The sequence below is a fragment of the Pleuronectes platessa genome, chromosome 7 (genome assembly GCF_947347685.1).
Source record: "Pleuronectes platessa chromosome 7, fPlePla1.1, whole genome shotgun sequence".
Classification (NCBI taxonomy): Eukaryota; Metazoa; Chordata; class Actinopteri; order Pleuronectiformes; family Pleuronectidae; genus Pleuronectes; species Pleuronectes platessa.
Window position 1 is genome coordinate 24,249,446 of NC_070632.1, and position 23,696 is coordinate 24,273,141.

The 23,696-nt window shown below is 40.4% G+C and overlaps 1 protein-coding gene across 1 annotated transcript; it reads right to left on the minus strand.

Moving 5' to 3' along the window:
• Nucleotides 1-1,619: 1,619 nt before the first annotated feature.
• On the minus strand, nucleotides 1,620-16,522 carry iqub (IQ motif and ubiquitin domain containing). The gene is made up of 12 exons (XM_053427444.1): nucleotides 16,378-16,522; nucleotides 14,802-14,936; nucleotides 13,354-13,521; nucleotides 12,698-12,873; nucleotides 6,329-6,484; nucleotides 4,705-4,915; nucleotides 4,354-4,529; nucleotides 3,248-3,418; nucleotides 2,658-2,834; nucleotides 2,307-2,555; nucleotides 1,982-2,167; nucleotides 1,620-1,805 (listed from the first exon to the last, which is right to left on the minus strand). Exons 1-12 carry the CDS (start codon nucleotides 16,520-16,522, stop codon nucleotides 1,620-1,622), a joined length of 2,136 nt encoding a protein of 711 aa, XP_053283419.1.
• Between the last annotated feature and the right edge of the window lie 7,174 nt (nucleotides 16,523-23,696).

A 23,696-nucleotide genomic window follows, 5' to 3' on the forward strand; every position in this document is an offset into this window, starting at 1 on the left:
ATTCCTTGTACATGTGGTTTCCTTTAACTTCTTATCTTGTTATCTAGAGCTGTAAACGAGTTGCTAACTATATAAGTGACATTTGACAATGCAGTATAGATGTAATAATACAACAGGTGACTTAGCGCAGCAATAAACACAAAAAGTTCAAGCAAAACAACAAATGCCAAATATTGGGAAAATAGCAGAGTGCATAGTTTTAGGTAGTGACACCATCATTGTGTTGTAAAAAGGTTGAGGTCACCGGGTTTAATGGTTAAGTATAGTTGTGCTCTAGCCCTACTGATTATAAAATTCAGTTCATGAACTTACACTTATGTTTAATTCAATATTTATTAAATAACAAATTTTAAAGGATTTTTGAATGGATGCCAATTTTAAATATATATATTTTTTAAATCTCACGTACCCCCATTTGAGAACCCCTGCTCTAGAGAAGTTCATACTCTATAATGAAAATAAAATAGGTCCAAGATTTGGTAAGCTACTAGAATAGTGTGTTCAGAAGTGTTGACACCAATCTAAATGAACTAAAAATGACATTTCACAAAAACAAGATAACAAATCTTCTAATTTGCCCATAACAATGGATGTCCTTTTTTGTCTTTGAATAACCATTTAAATTAGTCAATTTCAAAATCATTCATTCATTTACATTGAATATTTTCCTGTCTGACCCCAGTGAAGCGTTGAGAGGACTGACTGGTGATGTTCAGACTCCTGAGTGATTCTATGCTGAAACTTTTGTAAACAGGCTGACATCTCAGCACTAAGGTAATTTACAGTATGTGTTATCCTTCTATCATATATATCTATATATCTATATATATAGATATATATATATATTAACATATTCTACACCTTTTGTAATATTTTCGACATTTTGAAATGACTTGATTTACACTGATCTAAGATGTCTGGATCCTCAGGGATGTTGGGTACAGTAGAAGTTATGCAAATATCCTCACTCTTTCTTCACAGTCAATCGAAGAAAGATTTTACACTACAATGTTACGTTTTGGTGGACTTTAAGTTGTTGCTGTAACTTGAAATGTTGCAATTTCTGTGATAAACAGTTTGAAATGGTCTGAATGTACAGAACCTGCAGTTGACCATCTGTAAATGTGTGAATACAAAATTTGTCTTCTAATCGCTCATCTTCCAGTGTAGTCAGATGCTGGTTTAAATTTCAGTTGTAATCATTTTCAACTTGTTCTTACTGTTGCAACCACTTCACAATTCACTTGTTTTTGTCCTGTGGGTAAAAATGGCAAAGATTGTCAACACTGATGACTTTAAAAATAACAAGGGCCTCGTTTCATTGAAGTTCATACACAGTTATGGTTGCTTCAAAGGAAAATATCCCTAAAGGTTAAAATGTTTGTGAGATGGACTGCAAGATTATAAGTTTCTTCTTCTTTTGGTGGCATTTAAAGTTCACTGCAACCTATCTCCAAATTACAGCGCCCATACTGAAATGAAAAGTACATGAGTCAAAACCAGTATTAAAAAATTGAGACCTTTATTTTCACTTTGAGACAGAACGTTTTAGAAAGTGACAGACAGCATTATGGAAAGAGGAAACAATGGCGAATGAAAAGAAAACCACAGGGTGTTTGTCAAGGAGCTGGTGCCGGTGCGGGGTCGGTGACGTGCTGAACTCTCATGGTGATTGGCTTGGAGATGAGGTTGTTGCCAAGGGTAGCAGTGACCAGGTACCCGGCCATGATTGGGCAGCTGCTGAAGTGACGTTGAGCCAGCATGTGTTTGTGCTCAATCCCTTGGATGAACTCTGCCTCATATGTCTGACCACCCATCCACACACACAAACACACACAAAGTGCAAAAGCTGGAGTTAAAATAGCATTACCAGATGGTTTGCTCAGACAAACATAATGAAAACCCTCCAAACAAAGTGCCACAGTGGCTGAGAGATGAGTCTACATGTGTGAAGTGATTGTAAATGTTGCTTGAGACAGACCTTGTGAACGTCTTGAACCTCCAGATGAGCTGACGACTCTTCTTTGGACAGAAGGATGCAGTTCCAGGGGCTCCAGTCTCTTTTATGGTCCCAGCGGGTAAACACCAGGCTGTAGAGGTCACTACTGGTTTGGAGGGCGGAGCAGGACGCCCAGACCACCTCCACCAGGTACTGCAAGTCCTCCACCTGTGAAGACACACACATAGGTTACAGAGTTGGTCTATCCACAATACAAAAAGTGTGCGGAGATAAAAAATGATCTGCTAAAGCACTAACTAAAAGAGTGAGATCAATAAATCACTCAAAGGCACATATTAAAGACAACCTGCAGTAAGAAGGGGATCTTGGCGTTGTCACTGAGTCGCTGCTCGTTGTCTCTCAGCCTCCTGAGCATATTTTTATAGCAGGAGAGATCATCACGGGCTCCAGATATGTTGTTTAGCCTGGCACAGTCTCGGCACTGACCACTCAGATTGGACCTGGCAGTCGGGCTGAATTTTGCAGAGCTTCGGTAGCAACGACAGCTGCGACAGAGGAACAGGTCGGTCTTCATCTGTGAGCGATTCTGAGGAACCTGGGATTGATTTTAGATTGTATTTAGATTGTGTATTTAGATTCATTTTATATTTAGGGGCGTCCAAATCATGATCTCACACTAGCAGGGGTCCCTACTGACCTTGAGCAGTTTGGCCACTTCAGGATTAAATGCTGGTGTTCTGATGTACTGGAGGAACAGAGTGCTGATCCTCTTCCTTAGCCCCTCCAGGTTGTTTTTTTTCACACCCATAGTCATCAGGTTCACTTCCCTGTCAATCAAATCCACGATGTCCTTGGTCAGCAGACACTCGTGCTCCTGCACATAAAGGACACAATCATGCTACAACACATGACAGTGATGCTCATTTAAAAAACAAGAGCTGAAGTACAGGGATTTCCAACAGGCCATTACAAAACCAAAGCAGCAAAAGAGAGTGCAAGCGCACAGTAAGAGCACAAGCAGGGTGTATTTAAGTGCAAGTGCAGGGTTTTGAGGGAAAACATTACAAAATTGGAACGTTAAGTCGTGGTCTCAAACTGAAAAAACATGCTTTTGAATAAAGATTGAGAAAACCCTTAGAGTCAGGCATTCAGCCCAATGAACTTTCTCTTATTCATTTGAGCTCAGACTCTTTGCTGCAGTAGTTTGTGTCAGCCCCTCATTGTGGGCTTTTCTCTAGAAGACACAAGTGCAATGTTTGTTGTTGAAGAGCAGTGAGTGTGTGGTACCTTGACGGTGTGTTTGAGTGTCATCAGGACGTGCAGTCTCTGCTCCTGGCTCACAGCGGGCAGGTGGACGTTGTTGTACAGTTCTTGCAGCTCTCTGGCTCTGATGGTGTATTGACTGTCCATCTCAATTAGTCGACCGTCTGCCGCTCGCCACTGATGAGGAGCCCCTGACTGAAAGCACAACCGTTGATTGTACTGACAATATCACTAATAATATCGCTTTTGTAACAACTGCAACTAATTCTGCTACAGCTACTGAATATATCATTACCATAATTCTCATTACTGTTTGCTTGGCTTGTGGTGATGCTTGTTACAGCTTTCTTTTTTGAAAGGTTTCTCTTCTGAAACTGGAGTAATTGAGCTGACCTGCTGCAAAAAGCTGTTCAGCTGTTTATTCAAAGTTCAGTGAAAGACTCAGGAAGCCACTAACTGGAAAGGCTGTTGTTGTGATTGAAAATGTCACCTATGATGATAAGTACCAGCCCCCGCTGCTACAACGATCAACTTGTCCAAATCCCAACAAATTTGACATTGCACTTCTTTGGGCCCCTAAAATGCACTAAAGATTAATGTTATTATATGTGATAGAGGAAGATTTATGGATGAGGTACAGAGACAATAATGTTATTTATTGGTGATTGCTGCTACTGTACTTCTACAGGCAGTCACTACTGGTGCTGCTCCTCGTATTTTTCTCCTGATAAAATTGCTAACAGTCCGTGACTACTTGTCTTATAATTCAATTAGTTAGTAGCTGCACTGCACAGCTTCTACCTTTTCCTCTCAATCCTTCTCTTCTACAACTTCACCCACTGCTAATTTCAGAAATGTCGTAAAATGTATTAATGTATAAAGAAAAGTCGTTTTTCTGGTGTGCGATTTAATCATAATTTGCATATTTGACCCAGAGGACAGTGGCCAACTTACTCTACAAGCCATAGCCCCCCCATTTAAGTACCTTAATTTAAATATTTTATATTTTACTCATTTGGGTTGAAGGAGACTCAGAAAGTAAAAATTTGAGTGCATATCTAAATACACATAAAAACGTCTTTCGTTTGATTGAACAATTCAGGACGGGAGGAAGAGCAGTGACCTCTGACCTTGTCCAGGAATTCCCTGATGGTTTTGTCATAGTTGTTTTCCTGGACGGTGACGTGATGGCGTCCGATGGCTGCGATGAGCTGACTCTCCTTGTCCAGCAGCAAGCAGAGAGCTGCCTTCCTCTCAGCTCCTTGCATGGACGAATTGATCTTCTGCTCTTCCTCACACCTCCACTCTGAAACACACACAAGCGCGCACACACACACACACACACACACACACACACACACACACGCACACACACACACACACAAACAAAAAAACAAACGACAAGTCAAAACACAGCATTCTTCATTAACATCACTTTCTCCCACCTCACACACAGTGCATCCTCCCTTTTCCCCACGTACTCTCCAGGGCGTGGTACAGAAGATTTAAGTCTTCCTTCCGCTGCGGGTTCATCCAGCGTCGTTGGCGGTCTATCAGCTGCTCCTCCTTCTCCTCCGTCCGCCTCCTCTCCTGCAGCTCCAGCCAGTCCAGTCGCCGTTCCCGCTCCCTCCTCAGCTGGTCCACCACCTGCAAGGCCATCCAGCGCCGAACATACGACTGCAGACAGATCACCTATGTGGGTGACGGAAAGGGAGTCATGACATGAACAACATGAAACCTTCACCACTAGATGTCACTTAATCCTGAACACTGATCCTTTAAGTGTAACATATTCATTATTAAAATGTATAGCTACATTTTAATTGTACGTGTGTAAAGTGCACATACTATGGATTCATGATTTTTGTAGGACTGTTATGTGTTACTTTACTACCTCAAATCTACAATTCATGCAAAAAAAAAAAGATTATTTATGTAGTGGGCAGTTGTGGCTCAGGTGGTCAGCGGTTTGAGTTCTGCTTGCAAAAGTTTCCTTGGGCATTTTACTGAATCCCTGATTGCCCCTGAGATCTGTGCCAGCAGTATGTGATTGATGTATGATGGAAAAAGTGCTGCACGTATATGCACTGTATGAATGTTTATGGAAAGGGGTGATTGGCAAAACTGCTCTGTAAAGAGCTCTGAGTGGTCATCAAGACTAGAAAAGCGCTAAACTATTATAGACCATTTACCATTTTTACAAAGTAGCGGAAATTGAATTTCGGACAAAACCTTGATGATTATACTGTGCAAACACTGTATTTATCCACATTAAAATCAGGGTGATGGTGGGAAATCATTTTAACATAACAAATCCTTTTTATGTGAAAATTACCAGCGTTTGAAAGACCTTTGCCCTCAAATGCTCAACTTTTACAGAGCTAAGGAAAGTAGCTTTATTTCTGATTTAGTTTGTGTCACATCAGTCTATGCCTCTCTGGCTTGTGTTTGTCATTGGGATCAAGACATTTCCAAGAATTACCTTATGTAACCGCCAGACGGGGGTGGGAAGTAATAATGTACAAACACTTTATTACTATACTTAATTAGAGTTTGTAGTTATTTTTACTCTGAACATCTCAGCACAAATATCTATATATTCTACCCCTTATATTTTCAAAGCAGGATTGTTACTTTTGTTTTAAGGCTTTTTGGAAAATTATTCATTATTTTACATTGACTTGAGTAAAGAGGTTGAGTGCTTTTACTTTTAGAGGTGTCATTTATGAAGCAAGTATATTTACTTCTACTCAAGTAAATAATGTGTGTATTTTTTATAATAAGAAAAATATCTTTATTTGTATAGCAATTATTTAAACGAGTTTACAAAGTGATTCACACAAAAGTCCATTGCAAAATTAAGATTTGATTGTAACATCTGCTGCCGAAACTAAAACAGGACTAGATTTATAATTTTTGCTCTAGTGGGCGGAATCACTTGTCCATTTCTACAAGAGTTTAGTCCACAACATGCTATCTCTAAATCCATAGTAGTGAATGCTCATGACGATATGTAGGAGGAAAAATTTCTCACAATTTTGATGCTCTCTTTTCTCCATTATGTGGAAAATAAAACACCATGTATTATGTATAAATAAAACCTACAGCTCTCAGCCTCTCATTGTGCTTCTCAGCAGCAGTGATGTAGTTGCCAGGGGTGACCAGCTTGTCGTTGATACAGGAGACGTAGCAGCCGATCCCACTCATCTGGGTTGAGACACTGACTGGACACTGCTGTACCTGAGACTTCAGCTCCGCTGTCTGGACAAAGAGACAGAAACACACAAGTACGATGAGTTGCATCTAATACAGGTAACCATTGCAGGAAAAAACATCTTAAATTCTCACCAGGTAAATCTGTGGAAATATTGATTGAATCTTGTGGTTTGGCCTGAGGAAAGATTAACTGTCTTCCCTGCAAACAGACTTCAATGTAAGCTTCTGATATGGATGAGCGGTGTAATGTAGGGAAGCAGGGCGGCAGTGAGCAGCCTGAGGCCAGAGTTTAGGTCAAAAGCTTCCGGCTGTTAATTAAGGTTCACTGCAGACGAGCTCTCGGTACCATTTAGCATTTTTCACGCCTGTGGCACAGATTGATGATGCTTTGAATAACACGAAAAAGCAGTAAGGACTTAGTTCAATATTTAATTATCAATGACCTTTTAAAGTCTCATCTCAGAAAGGAACAGTGTATGTTTCATGCACCAGGCTGATTGATAAGGGTTAAGTGTCACTTTATAACATTGCAAGGATACAAGAACAGCTATAAAGTCAAATAAATCTCAGTAAGCAGAGATTCAATTATTTCCTAATGGATTCGGACTGACACGTGTCCAACTGTGATCAACATAAACCTCTCGGGTTGGAGTCGTCAGAGTAAATGAGAAAAACTGAGCGAAATTTCCACCAAGCAAATAAATTAATAAAATCAACAGTCAGGGAGGGCTCGATTTGAGCGATCTATATAAATAATCTAAAAACGTCAGAAGAAGGATCCTGTGCCAGGTGCAAGTTCCACAAAGGTTCATTGGTATTTTGAGAGTAAGATGAGATAAAAGGATGCTGCACACCTAAATGTGTTTTTTAGGCGGCAAACTAAAAGACATGACTGTTCTCTGATGAAACACTTGAATGCTGGTTTTAATATCACATTAATTAACTAATTTATTTTAATACATTTATGGGTTGAGTGGATTGGGTCCAGAGTTTGAAACTGTCTTGGATCTTTCAGGGCCAATGCTTATGTACAGTCACTTGCGTTGGACATCTCAACGTCATGACATATATTTGATAAGGTTAATCTCAAAAGGTGAGATGGAATCTTTTTTAAATCAGTTTTTAAACCATTCAGACGTCCCCCATCCTCTCCTGCCCCTCCCTGTCAAAACGGTGTGTGGGAGAACTGGTGACTGACATAGCCACTTGTATAAGATGCTCAAAGAACTCAGGATCACCAGGCTCTTTAGACTTTTCTAGTCTTGATGACCACTCAAAGGGCTTTAGGGTGCAGTTTTTTACCATTCATCTATTCACACAATCCATTCATACAGTTCATCTATGACCGGCACTTTTCTTCTATGAGGGGGAATATGGGGTTCAGTATTTTGCCCCAGGACTCTTCGGCATGCAGATGAGACAGACTGGGATTGAGCCATCTAGTTGGAGGACGAACGCTCTACCCCTGTGCCTTTGTGGTCTGACTGATTGACAAAAAACTGTACGGGTTGCCAATTAGAAATATATTTTCTCACAGTAGTTTTTTTTGTTCTGTTTGATGTTTTTGTTCTGTTTTTCAGAGTATTTGATTCGGTATCAGAACAATTTAAGAAAAACATGTAAATGTGACCTGATCCTCTGACAATTCTAAAATAATTCCTCTAACAACTGTGGTTTGTATTTGATGTGCTGATAAAAAAGAGAAAAGAGAAGAAAGAGAGGAGGCGGCATCATGAGGGCACCAGGCTGCTGTTCTGTGATGTGTAAAGAGAGCAACAAACAGACAGAGGTCTCTGTGGTGTGTGTCTTTGCTGATCTGGAACGAGCCCACCAGCATCATTAGAGAGACAGAGGGTGTGTTACAGTGAGATACCTGCAGGAGGGTGAAGGTTAGTGAGTCATACACTACCTTTGCATGACAAAGGCACAGACACACACACACACACACACACACACACACACACACACACACACACACACACACACATACACACACACACACCTATTGAGAGCTGGTATCAAAACAATGAATAAATACACATGCTTTCTGATTAAGACTAAAACATTTGGTTTGATTTCAAAATTATTATTATGTGGGAACAAACACCATTCTAAATTACTAGGGTTTCATTCCCTGCCAAAACTGCAGATAAATTATCATAACATTTTATTTATACAGCTTTATGATGTGTGTTTGACCTTCTTTGTAAAGTCCCTTGAGATAATGTGTATTGTGATTTGGCGCTGTTCAAATACAATTTAATTGTTTATTTTCCTAATTCTGGCATAATGCATATCTTTGAGGTGGACAAAGGGATTGATAAGAACCCAGGTGACTTTAAAGATAGGGGGCGCAGCTTTAAAAATAGAGGGAGGAGTTAACAGAGCTTGAAGTAGAACTGCTGCTCCCTGCCATCAAAAGAGGACAGCTGAGGTGTATGCTTCTCATTAGGACGCCTCCTATGTGCCTTTCTTTGGAAGATACTGGGCACGACAAACCAGGAAGACACCCCAGGTTAGACCTTGCTTGAGGGACTACACATCCCATCCTACCTGGGAACACTTCAGGATCCCCCCAAGAAGAGCAAGAAACCATCCTCTACTGGCTGCCCGAATAGGCAGAACACAATGAATGGAAGGGCAGGGGACTTAGATAAGTCATTGATGCTGTGGCAAGGGATGAGAGTAATGTGTACATCAACCCCTCTGCTCAACCCGAGCTGTCATGCTACCGCCTACTCGTACCATGGTCCATAACGTTTTTAAACAAACAGTCTGACCTCATAGTTCCAGCGGCCCTGTTACTGCCATGTATTGAATTAATACTACTTAAATTTGCAGATCAATTCTTTGGACTTTTGCATTCAACAAGTCCAACGAGACCAGATACTATGACCTGCAGGTTGATCGGCATCCAATCTTCACACTGTATAATCTCCATTTCGGACAGTAAACCAAAATCAATCGTTTCACTTCATCCAAACAAACTGCTTTAACCTGACAAAACAAATATAACTGGCTCTGTGGATTATTCTGATGGGACTGGCCGAAGGGGGTCAGCAGGCAACGAATTAACATTGGTTACTCTGCCTCCCTCAAATGCAACTTCAAAGATTAGCTACTCTCCTAACGTTACCACACTTAACATGTCTTCTTCCACCATCACCCAAATGATCACCATTCAATTCCTGTGAATCCAGATTTTTCATATATTCCATTTTTTATATTCAATGTATTTGTAAGTATTTCCTTCCTCGTAGATATTCATCAATAAATCTCATATTTTTGTATCTGTTGTTGCCTTCTGTGTTCTTTTGAAGTAGAGAATGGAGATCAATTGAATTGAGAATTTATGACTCTATCAAAATGACAGACAGACGGTAACTTGTTTCTTTACAGGTTGAGTGTGGAGGATCTAGTGGCATCTAGTGGTGAGGTTTCAGATTGCAACCACCTACAAACCCCCTTACCTCACCCTCCCCTCTCCACGTGTGTAGGAGAACGTACAGTGGCTCACAGGAAACGTAAAAATGCGACAGACTCTCTTTAGAGCCAGTGTTTGTTTGTTTGTTTGTTCTATAGAAACATGTTGGATCAGCATGACGGACTCTGTGGAGGAGGACCTGCTCCCGATATGGACGATAAGGGCAAATTTGAATGAAACCAAATAATTGACAATTATAATTATTATATAACATGTCTGCTAATAGATCCTCCTTAATCCTACACACTGGACCTTTTAAATTGATGAAGCAAAGTCGGAATCAAACTAATTACTGTAAAATTAATTCTTGAGAGAGGTGTTGCTGTGACCATTCGTCTTGTTCAAGAATCTCATTCCCACATGCTCTCTGTCACTAATAGGATTTTTTAATTTGCAATTGAGTATCATGTTCTGTCTCATGCCTGAATGTGAATGCAGTTTTGCAGTAATTAGTGACCTTTAAATAGATAGATAGATTACTTTATTCCCCGAGGGGAAATTAAGTCGTCATAGCAGCCGGTACATTTGAATACAATAAAATACAATACAATAGAATAAAATATAAAATATAAAATATTGCGGTAGAAAGAATAAAAACAGAAACACAAGATAAAATAGGTAGATAAGGTGCAGTGGCAGATGATGGTAATAGTACTGATGATATGATAGTAATGTTATTGTTAGACAGTATATAAAAGATAGTACAGTATATATAGTATATAATATATATTTATATATGATAGTAATTATACCAATATAATAGCAGTATATAGTAATAATAGCAGCAACAGTATATATAATAATAATAATAGTAAAATATAATAATAATAACATGTACACATGTATAAATAAAATATGTGTATATAGACTTATATATACAAGGAATATACAAAGAGTATGATATAATATATGATATATAGTACGGGTATCAATATAAGTATTTGGCGATACAATAGATAATATAATATACTGTGAGTGTAAGAATATGTAGACAGAGTGTGCAAAAGACAATATTATTGTATAAAGTGATGAATTGAGACAGGTATATTTAGATCAGTTCTGTGATGGTGGCTCTGACAGAGGTAGAGGAGTTGTATAGTCTTATTGCGGTTGGGAGGAACGACTTCCTGTATCGTTCCTTAGAGCAGCAGGGTTGAATGAGTCTGTGGCTGAAGCTGCTCCTTAGCTTGTCCAGTGTTTTGTGGAGGGGGTGAGACGGATTGTCCATGATTGCCAGCAGTTTTGCCAGCATCCTCTCCTCCACCACCTCCTCCAGGGTGACAAGCTTAGAGCCAACCACAGACTCTGCCTTCCTAATCAGTTTTTTCAGTTTGTTGGCGTCCTTAGCCTTGATGCCGCACCCCAGGACACCACAGCAAAGAAGATGGTGCTCGCCACAACAGACTTATAAAACATCTGCAGCATCCTGTTGCAGACATTGAAGGACCTGAGCCTCCTCAGGAAGTAAAGCCGGCTCAGGCCCTTCTTGTAGACGGCCTCTGTGTTGGTGGACCAGTCCAGTTTATTGTCCAGTGTGACACCCAGGTACTTGTAAGCAGGGACCACCTCCACAGCCGTCCCACCGATGCAGACAGGAGAGGGCAGGGGCTTGTTCCTCCTGAAGTCCACCACCATCTCCCTCGTCTTCTTCACGTTGAGCTGCATGCGGTTCTCCCCACACCACTTCACAAAGCGGTCAACCAGGTCCCTGTACTCAGCCTCCCCTCCGCCCTCAACACACCCCACAATGGCCGTGTCATCAGAGAACTTCTGCAGATGACACGTCTCAGTGCAGTGCTTAAAGTCAGCAGTGTATATGGTGAAGAGGAAGGGGGACAGCACAGTTCCCTGGGGGGCCCCGATGTTACTGATCAGACGATCAGACACACAGTTCTGTAATCTCACAAACTGTGGTCTGCCCGTCAGATAGTCATCGACCCAAGCGATGAGGGGAGCACTCACCTGTGTGCCCTCCAGTTTGGCCTTCAGCAGTCTGGGCTGGATGGTGTTGAAGGCGCTGGAGAAGTCGAAAAACATGATCCGGACTGAGGTGTTGGGTCTGTCCAGGGAGGAGTAAGCCTTCTGCAGCAGGTAGATGATTGCATCATCAACCCCAACACGGGGCTGATATGCAAACTGCAGGGGGTCTTGTGATGGGCCCACCAGCGGTCTGAGGTGGGCCAGGACCAGTCTTTCCATGACCTTCATGATGTGAGAGGTCAGTGCCACCGGCCTGTAGTCCTCCAGTGCCGCAGGACGTCCTTTTTTGGGCACTGGGACCAGGCAGGATGTTTTCCAGAGCACTGGCACTCTCTGAAGGTGTAGGCTCAGGTTGAAGAGGTGCTGGAGAACTCCACAGAGCTGGCTGGAACATGCCTTCAGCACACGATGGCTGATGGGGTCCGGCCCCGCAGCTTTCCTCGGTTTGAGCCTCTCCAGCTCTCTCCTCACCTGGCTGGCTGTGATGTGGAGTCCAGGCTGGGGGGTGGGGGATGTCAGTGGTGGGTTTGAGGGTGGTGCAGAGATGTTTGTGTTGCAGGAGGTGGTGGGGGGCTGTGGGGGATGTGAGGATGTCCTGGGGGTGGGAGGTGTGAGAAGGTCTGTGGTAAAGGCCAGCGGGGGGGTGGGGGGAGCTGATGTGGGTCTGTTTGGTTTCATGTATTTTTAGTGAGATTTTACCAACATTTTTCTATTTTTATTGCGTCTTTCCTTCTTTTAAAGTTTGACACTGATTTTATTGCAAATTGTTTTTTCTCTGGATAACTTTTCTTTACCTGTGTATCCCGGCTGAAGACGACCACTCCTCTGTCAGGTCTCCTCTTGGGCAGGGTCTGGATGGCAGCGTGATGGTACTCCACCCCCGTCAGCCTGTGCCTGTAGCCACCCACGAAGGCCTTCTGCTGGCGAGGACGCTCGATCTCCACCACCACCTCCTGGAACCCTCCGTCATCTGGTAGTTGTGTTTGTTAGACTCATTTGTTGCTTTAATGATGAAAACCTCTGTATAAAACTATCAGAGAATTCTCTCATTCACGATAGTGTATTTTAATTTGTGATAAACTATGATGTGACTTGCTTCATTTACTGTGAAGTATTGTTGTGTGAAAATATTTTATTAGCATTAAATTTGACTGGTTGCCACAGATTTCTATTTCAAAAACAAAGTAGTGATCATTATTAGTTGTTTTGAGGTCAGTTATTGTGATTTAAATGCATTGTATTGACCTTGTTAGTGAAAGTAGATAAATCATCGAGTAGACGTCTATTAAAGGAAGACTCGGTGACCAAACATTTTGTTAAAGGGCTGGATTTGGCCCTTGGGTGGCTATTTAACTACCACTGTTCAACAATAATTCAGTAAACACAAACACACACACACACAAGCACACACACTCTGTAAAGGACAGTGCAGAGGGCAGGGTGTTCGTACCTGTTTGGACTCGGACACTGATGACATCCGGCATACTGTCATGCTCTGGAGGACGAAGGGGGCGGAGTGGATGGGTGATCGGGTCGGTGGAGCTCATCTCCAGCCGGGTAGAGCTGTGAGGCCGGACGCCAAGCTCCATCAGGCTCTGCTTGTCCTCCACCACCCTCCCTGGAAAACCACATCAGATCATCTAGTTACAGATTTAGTAAGAGCCCCCCCCCCCCCCCCAAAAACAATAAATAAAACATGATAAGAATAAACCAAATTTGTAACTTATATAATAAATTGCCACTCCTCTACTAGCCACAACAAACCATGGTGACATCAACACGTAAATCAAATATGTTTAATAAAATGTTTAGTGCGTAAGAGATGACAGCAGATTAAAAGTACTTTGTGTTGGGGCTAGAGGGTTTAAGAATCGTATTCCTTGACATGGGCACAGCAGATTAATGATGACTCAGCCTGATACCTACTAAAGAGAGTGGTGAAAGGTCCAAAATAATAAAGAGGGACAAATTTGGCATCTGATGTGGATAGTGGTGGAGGACTACAATCGGGGCGGCAGCCGATGCTGTATCCTGTTCATTTTCTTACCTCATCATATCATCATCCTGGTGATGAATTCTCACATTAAGCTACTTTCCCCCAACCCCTAAAAAAAAGAAAAGAACAATGAACTGTTCTTTTGAGCGGCTCTTTGAAAGGATCGGAGCCATAAGATCCAGCTCAGTTTCTGTAAAAATATTATGATGTTGCAGTGAAATTGACTCTCGACCTCTTGAATAGAAAATGTCATCACTTCATCAGTAGATATCTGTGTGAAATGTTCTCATTGTTAGCATGAGAACTCTTTGAGGTCACAATGAACTTAATGTTTTACCTTTTACCACCGTCACCCGGTCAATTTGATATTTTTTCTGCCAACCAGCAAAGTTGTAGAAAGTCTGTCCAGTGTTAAATAATGGGATATTCATTGTGACTGACAGGCATGAGACAAACATTTTTGTAAGAGCGCTGGTTCTGGCTCATAGGTGTATATTTAAATACCACTGCTACAAAATAATTAAATATACACATACACACATGCACACACAGACATGTTGGCTGTGTGCTGTCCCCAACAGTTATGTTGTATTAAGTCTCCCCTCCTGTTAGTGTTAGATAATGGCTGGAAAAGTATTTTTGTAGAATATGATGACTTTACATGACGCTGACCTTTGATGCGTTGGATCGAAAATGTCACCACGTCATCATTTTATCCCAACAGACCTTTGTATGAAATCTTGTCACAGTTAGCATTCTTAGAATTTGTGAGGTCACAATGACTGTAATGTCTTAGAGTCAGTTCTTTCTTGAGTCCAGCTGGTATGACATTTAAAGAAATCCCCTAAAGGGGAGAGGGATACTGCATTCACATGAACGGGAGGGACCGCCAGGAGACTTACCGTCCAAAGAGATCTTCAGCACCTCTACAGGAACCCTGAGCTCTGAGGAGAGGTGACACTTCAGCTCCTGAATGCTGAGACCAATTGCGAACGCCACCGTCATCACATGACCGTCTGGCACCAGCACCACCTTCACTGCAATCGCGTACAGAGACACAAGTCACAGTCTGTGGGTTGACATCTGAACTCTGCCAATGTCTTTGGAGTTTGGATTCTAAGAATTTTAGTTTAATGAGATTAATCCAAGAAAACAAAATGTTTTATTTCTTAGGAAGGGATTTTGATTGTAGTTTATATTATTATAATAAATAACAGACAATGAGTTACTTAGTCCACTTTAATCTCCAGTGCCCAGCTATTTGTTAAAGCGTTTACAAGATATATTGTCGTGCTGGATGAATCTTCTTCAGTTTACTTATATTATTTAATTTATCTTCACAAAGGATACACTATCAAATAGAACTGAATGAACTGAGGCAGCATTAGGACCAGTGTGATGATGAATGTTTAAGCCTCTTACTTTTCTTTCTCTTCCTTTTTATCTTGGATCTGTATGATGCATAACAACTTGCTATTTAAATCACATTTTGTTGGATTTTCCTTTTCTAAATTTGTTTTCCTACACATTCCGTTATGTAGAACCTCATCACTTGTTACCTTGGTAACAACTGCATTTTGTAATATCACCTTCGCTATGCAGGTGACTTTTCATCACCTTTTGTTTGTTAGTTAGCTTGATTTAACAAAAACTACTAGAAAGATTTCCATGAAACAGGATGGAGGGATGCAATAAAGGGTTAGGAAAGAACCCATTACAATTTGGTGTGAATCAAGATCAGGAGCAAATCCAGGAATTATTTTTTACTTTCTGTCAGATTGTGACCTGGGACTTCTTAAACATTTTCATTGATTTCTGAAAAAACAATTCGTGGAACTTGATGACTTTTTTTTGTGGACGGATATTTATGAGTGTGTGAAATTTGGTGCAGATCCAAATAAAAATCAGGATTTAGTGAATTTAAATGTGGTTTCATATGGGGACTGCTGGATCTTGGTGGAGGTATGTTGTCTAATGAGTGACATTTTGGTTTATTCAAGTTTTTTTGATCGCATGGTTTAATTTGCACATTTTTAAACACATTGAAACACTGGTTCAGAATCCTGCTGTTCATGTTACTTGCACCAAGATAAACAATGGATTGTTTTCTTTTAACTCAGTTTCAGACCTGTTTGTTTTCTGTGAAAAACATTGTGCATCAGGAAGATGCACTGGAGAGTTAGACTCAGAATGACATTCTAGTTACTTGATGACATTTTTTTACTTTCAGTGATGAACAATATCAGATTCAGGATGTTTATATCCTATATTACAGAGACAGTAAATCAGAGTCACACCTTCAGTGTGCTGTTCTCTAAGGCTCTGTGAGTATGTGCACTGTTTAGATGATGGGATCGTGACCGTTGTATCAATATCTAAACAATCTGTATTCGTATTGCAAATGATGACTGGTGCGTTGACACAAGTATCCATCACAGTTTGCTCATAAGGATCGAACACAGAACAGCGTGCACTCACCTGTGGCCCAGCTGTCAGCCTCTTCTCCATCAGTCCCCGGGTCTCTGTCGCCCCCTGGCGGCTCCTCTGCAGCTCTTCCACCTGGTGGTGGTCTGGTTTCTGTGATGTTTTCCTCTTGGTCTTCCTCCGCTCTCTGCTCAGACATGGCGAAGTGTTAACTGAACACTTGTCAGCCTCCTCACGACGCTGAAATTGAATAAAGAGTGAGTGACAGTGGACACGATGACACGGTGAGAAACTGCTGCTCTGCCAGTCAGACTGAGAGTCTCCTGTAATCCTGTGCTTGTTTTATTTCCTCTATTTAACGCGACTATGATCTTCAGCATCGGGCAGCTAACACCATAGGCTAACACTGTCCTCTAACCTGACCTCAGTTCGCCTGCAACGTCCCTAGTTTACACGTGGCCATAGCAACCGCCACTCCCCCGGCTTGCGGACAGGGGCGTAACACAAACATTTGTGGCCTGTAAAGGTTCCATCAGCCCTCCCCCCAACCCAACAAGGTACTGTCACGCTTTTACCAGTAACCATCTCTTCTCTCAGCTTGATATTATCAATGTTTAAAGAATACTACAAACTGTTATCTGTGTCACTCTTTTTTAAAGTCTTCGTAATTCTCTGAGAATGGAGAGGATCTCTCTTTTACTGTATTTCATGATAAAAGCAGAAATCAAGTAAGACATCCTGTTTTTTTTATACAAATAACTTGGAAAATAAGCAGCACTATGAAACTTTAAAATCCTATATACATAAGTGGAATAGGTAGTATTAAAACTGAACCCTGCTATCACCCTCTAACTGACTGACACATCTTGATATCAATTGTCATGTGCAATAATAATATATATAATAATTCATTTTAATCAGTCAAAGTTAAAATACTATCGAAAACTAATCGAGTTGCAAAAGCAATTGTTATTTTGTGCTAAAAAAATAATCAGTATTAGGAATGTGTGATAAAGATGTGTGAAATGTGTGGAAATGTATTTAAAGTTGTAAAACCAGGCTTATATCCTGTTGCCAGTAAGTGGCACTGTCATTATCACTACATGCAGACTAATAGATATGTTAAGGTCAGGGCTCTGATGAAGTTATTTAGAGCCGATCGGAAAATTGACAGTGGAGTTACAACACCTTCATTTTCAAGCTGATCAATATGTGGCACTATGACCCTAAGTTAATATTAACATATTAAATAACTCTCTTACTGTATACATATTGTTGTTCTATAGGCCTACTGTTGTTTTTCATATTGTTGTTTTATGTACAGTGCACCAAACACACCAAGACAATTTCCTGTATTTGCAAATATACATGGCAAATAAAAAAATTCTGATTCTGATTCTGATATGGAGCTATTCAGGTCGGGACTTTGATCACAGGTTTTAAAAAATGCACAGTGCAGATAAAAAACCTCCTGTTAATGGTGAATCAGTAAGTGTAATATCGACATATGAAGCTTTTCAGGATGGGACTCTAATCATAGGTGATAATTTTGGTGCTGACTGGACAATGCACAGTGGAGTCCTCTTCACAAACAAAAAGCAATAGGGTTAATAAGCGATATCAGACACAAGTTCATTGCGCAACACAGATCTTAAGTTAATTTCACTAATATTATAAAAATGTTTTCCTTATCACTTCATTACTTTCCTCCTCTATTAACTTATTATTTATTTCCTTCAAAGGTCCTACTTCCCTTTTCACTTGCATAACAACTTTTGAAATTGTTAGACTTTTTTGGTCATGTTTTAATGTAATATTGGCTTCTTTTTTTTGCATTTTCTACAACCAATGATTTTGTTGCTCTACATATGTCCAACTGCTTTCTTACTACTCTTCAAAAGACTCTTATAGTCGTCATGTGCCTCAAAAGGGAAATCGCTCTGTCCCTGTTTCCTTTCAGATCCACGATAGATTCAATGAGATTGTGTCCTGGGGACCCTTTTTTTCTTCCAGTGATTTACATTAGTATTAAAATGACCAATAAATTGACCATGTCGTATAGCGATTGATTATAGTGATACAATGACTGTGGACAGGGTTTGTACTGTTCTTACAATAATAAGCTTGAAGCTGCAAGTTTTTTACTTTGAAGTTCGGCTGTGCATGCCATTCACTAGCAAATGAATGATCAAAGGCAAAATAAATACCAAATTAAGATCAATGACACGCCTGTGGTCTTGGCTGTGTAATAGCCTTTAACTTATTTTTATTATCCTACATGTAAGGAAGAGGAAGAGTCACTGGAAACATAGCTGAGCCGTTCGGCCCTAATAGATTGGCATAATGCACCTTAAAAAAAAAAATTGCTACAAATATTTTCTGATTTATTGATATACCTTAAGCGTTGCACCATTACATAGTTTGCCTTTGGGCAATTTTGGCTATCAGAAAAATATTTAATATTACAGTTTTTCTCCATTGCTTTGGATCATTTCACGAAACAGAAATGACATTCTCAGAGCTCTAATTGCAATTGGCAAAATAGCCCATATGGTTCAGCACAACTACATAGATCACCTTCAAAAGGTCATATCTCACACAAAACAGTTAACGCAAGCTTCAAAACCAAATCATTTTCTCATATAAATAGTCAGTGCCCCCAAATTGAAAAGTTCCTTCTCGTTTGCTGTGGCTCATCTCTCAGAAAAAAAGGACATTCTCAAAGCTTTAAATACATTTGCCAAAATAACATAGAGGGTTCAGCAGAACTCCATAGCCCACCTGCAAAAGGTCATATCTCTCCCAAAACAGACAACTCATCAGTCAAAACTAAATCCTTTTCTCATACAAATAGTCAGTGCCCCCTAAATGAAAAGTCCCTTTGGCATTGTTTAAACACTACAGGTCAAAATGTTTAGATGTTTTGTAAGTATGGCAGTGGACCATAGAAATATCCCTCATGTGCACATTTCAATCTTGGCTCAGTCGTTGAATGGTCACTGAATGGTTACAGTGGATGTTTTCTTTCCAGAATACTATGTGTATCAAACAGAAAAAAGATTTATTCAAGGTTTCACATAAAATATGTTTATTGAACTCATACTGCCATGGAAATTGTTACAGTAATTGCCATACACCGTGCTTACAGTAACAGAAAATGTGTACAGCACAATATACTGTCAAACAATAAGCACATCAAAACTAAAATTTGGTATAGTGAGATATGACCTTCTGAAGGTGATCTATGTAGTTGTGCTGAACCATATGGGCTATTTTGCCAATTGCACTTAGAGCTCTGAGAATGTCATTTCTGTTTCGTGAAAGGAGCCAAAGCAATTGAGAAAAACTGTAAACTTACTGTGTGACTGGTGATCAGATGTTTGAAACTCAACCTTGATTACTAAAGTTCTAGTTGCACCTGAAAATTAAGCCAATGATCCAAGATATCCTTATTACATTATATACCATGATGATTTTCATGGTATTATGTGCCTGTACGATTTTGACAGTGGAGTGAACTATTGTGCAGGTGATGATGTACACAATGAAATTATGCCAACATGTTCTGCAGAGAACAACCACTTGACTGAGAAGCGACAGTCAGTTTTGACCAGCAATATATATTCAATTGGTAATTGGGCTAACTGAAGGCAATTGTACCTAACCGTTTGCAAAGGTGTGCTAAATCATTTGAAATTTGTGCAAGCTGTTGGAAATTGTACTTGTCATTGCAAGGATGTGCTAATACAATTGCAATTTGATTAAAGGAATGAGATATTCCAATCTGTTGTGAACAAGTGCCCAGTGGTTTGGAGGTTTGCACGTGTTGTTTTGAGAATGTCATTTCTGTTTCGTGAAATGACCCAAAGCAATGGAGAAAAACTGTATTGAACTCATACTGCCATGGAAATTGTTACAGTAATTGCCATACATCGTGGTTACACTACCAGGAAATGTGTACAGCACAATATACTTTCAAACAATAAGCACATCAAAACTAAAATTTGGTATAGTGAGATATGACCTTTTAAAGGTGATCTACAGTGCCTTGCATAAGTATTCACCCTCTTTGGACTTTTCTACATTTTGTCATGGTATAACCACAGATTAAAATTTATTTCATCGTGAGTTTATGTAATGGACCAACACAAAATAGTGCATCATTTGGAAGTGGGGGGAAATATTACATGGATTTCACAATTATTTACAAATAAAAATCTGAAAAGTGTTGAGTGCATATGTATTCACCCCCTTTACTGTGAAACCCCTAACAAAGATCTGGTGCGACCAATTGCATTCACAAGTCACATTTGCAAGTCACATAATTAGTAAATAGGGTCCACCTGTCTGCAATCTAATCTCAGTATAAATACACCTGTTCTGTGACGGACTCAGAGTTTGTTGGAGATCATTACTGAACAAACAGCATCATGAAGACCAAGGAGCTCACCAAACAGGTCAGGGATAAAGTTGTGGAGAAATATGAAGCAGGGTTAGGTTATAAAAAAATATCCAGAGCTTTGAACATCTCTCTGAGCACCATAAAATCCATCATAAGAAAATGGAAAGAATATGGCACAACCGCAAACCTACCAAGAGGAGGCCGTCCACCCAAACTGAAGAGTCGGACAAGGAGAAAATTAATCAGAGAAGCAACCAGGAGGCCCATGGTTACTCTGGAGGAGTTGCAGAGATCCACAGCTGAGGTGGGAGAATCTGTCCACAGGACAACTATTAGTCGTCTACTCCACAAATCTGGCCTTTATGGAAGAGTGGCAAGAAGAAAGCCATTGTTGAAAGGGATCCATAAAAAATCCCGTTTGGAGTTTGCCAGAAGCCATGTGGGAGACACAGCAAACATGTGGAAGAAGGTGCTCTGGTCAGATGAGACCAAAATTGAACTTTTTGGCCTCAATACAAAACGCTATGTGTGGCGAAAACCCAACACTGCCCATCACCCTGAGCACACCATCCCAACAGTGAAACATGGTGGTGGTAGCATCATGCTGTGGGGATGCTTCTCTTCAGCAGGTACAGGGAAACTGGTCAGAAGAGAGGGAAAGATGGATGGAGCCAAATACAGGGAAATCCTTGAAGAAAATCTGATGCAGTCTGCAAAAGACTTGAGACTGGGGCGGAGGTTCATCTTCCAGCAGGACAATGACCCTAAACATACAGCCAGAGCTACAAAGGAATGGTTTGGATTAAAGAATGTTAATGTCTTAAAATGGCCCAGTCAAAGCCCAGACCTCAATCCAATAGAGAATCTATGGCAAGACTTGAAGATTGCGGTTCACAGACGGTCTCCATCCAATCTGACTGAGCTTCATCTTTTTTGCCAAGAAGAATGGACAAACCTTTCCATCTCTAGATGTGCAAAGCTGGTAGAGACATACCCCAAAAGACTTGCAGCTGTAATTGCAGCGAAAGGGGGTTCTACCAAGTATTGACACAGGGGGGTGAATACTTATGCACCCAACAGATGTCAACTTTTTTGTTCTCATTATTGTTTGTGTCACAATAAAATTTATTTTGCACCTCCAAAGTACTATGCATGTTTTGTTGATCAAACGGGAAAAAGTTTATTTAAGTCTATTTGAATTCCAGTTAGTAACAGTAGATAATGGGAAAAAGTCCAAGGGGGGTGAATACTTATGCAAGGCACTGTATGTAGTTGTGCTGAACCATATGGGCTATTTTGCCAATTGTACTTAGAGCTCTGGGAAATAATTTCTGTTTCGTGAAATGAGCCAAAGCAATGGAGAAAAACTGTAAACTTACTGTGTGATTGGTGATCAGATGTTTGAAACTCAACCTTGATTACTAAAGTTCTAGTTGCACCTGAAAATTAAGCCGATGATCAAAGAGATCCATATTACAGTATATACCATGATGATTTTCATGGTATTATGTGCCTGAAAGATTTTGACAGTAGAGTGAACTATTGTGCAGGTGATGATGTACACAAGGCAATTATGCCAACATGTTCTGCAGACAACAACAAGTGGACTGAGAAGCAACAGTCAGTTTTGACCAGCAATATATATTCAATTGGTAATTGGGCTAACTGAAGGCAATTGTACCTAACCGTTTGCAAAGGTGTGCGAAATCATTTGAAATTTGTGCAAGCTGTAGGCAATTGTACTTGTCGTGTGCTAGGATGTGCTAATACAATTGCAATTTGATTAAAGGAATGAAATATTCTAATCTGTTGTGAACAAGTGCCCAGTGGTTTGGAGGTTTGCACGTGTTGTTTTGAGAATGTCATTGCTGTTTCGTGAAATGAGCCAAAGCAATGGAGAAAAACTGTAATATCAAAAAGAAATGACATTAAAGCTACCTCGGGGCACCACTCTTCAAAGGAGGGGAAAAGATAGCCGATTTATCAACTAAGTCTGATGAAAGTACTAACTACAAATTTGGAATTCTGATTCATGTTTAAATGAATAACTATAAGCAAAATAACCACGCATTTAGTTAGCAAAGTTTAAGCATATGTAGTACTTGACAGTGTAGAGGTTGAGAAAATCCAAACTTATGCAACATTCATGAAGGCAACATGTGTGTTAAAGAAAAACATTTATTGTGAAAATAATAAAAGTATAAACACACAAACTAAGGTGTACTTACTTTATAGAGACGTGCAGATTTATATGTGAGTATGCGTGTTTATGTGTGTGATTGTGTGATTGTATTTTTCTAAATGGCGGCTGGCCACTATGAAGACAAAAGACCCCCTGGAATGGTGGGGCACCGTGGCTGTGTTAAGTTTCAAACAAACCGATGTTTCTGCCATGATCATATAATAGCAGCTGCATTTAGTGGAAACCCTGTATTTGAATTTTTTTGTTGCCACTGTTCTTCAACAAAGTAATTAAAGGGCTAGTTCACGTTAAAAGGCTCTGCTCCTCACATCTCATCTTGGCCTCACTGTGTGTCACTCTAAGTCAGAGAGTGGGGGGCGGGGCCCCGGGGCCTGTGTGTCTGAGGAGTATGGGAGCACACACACAAATAATTCTCACTCGCACGCATATTTGCAAGTTGCACTGGTGCATCTTGTTATAAATTGAGTTGCACTGTCTCCAAAAATGGTAGCAGTCTGGAGCCCTGTCTTTTAGTCATTTCCCAGTCTCCCTATATGGACAGTGACAGTATAAGAGCTTTATGTTGAGCTCCATGCTGCTATTTCAGTCTATGAGCCAGAGGAGGCGACTTGATGGCCCCTGTAAAACTCCACTAATCTGCTGCTGGACATCTGCTGGATCCCAGAGATCATACAGCAAGCAGCAGAGCAGGAGGACAGGGCCCATGTGTTGACCTGTCACACAGGTCAACACTACTGTCAGAACATTTGGATAATCAATTCGGACTGA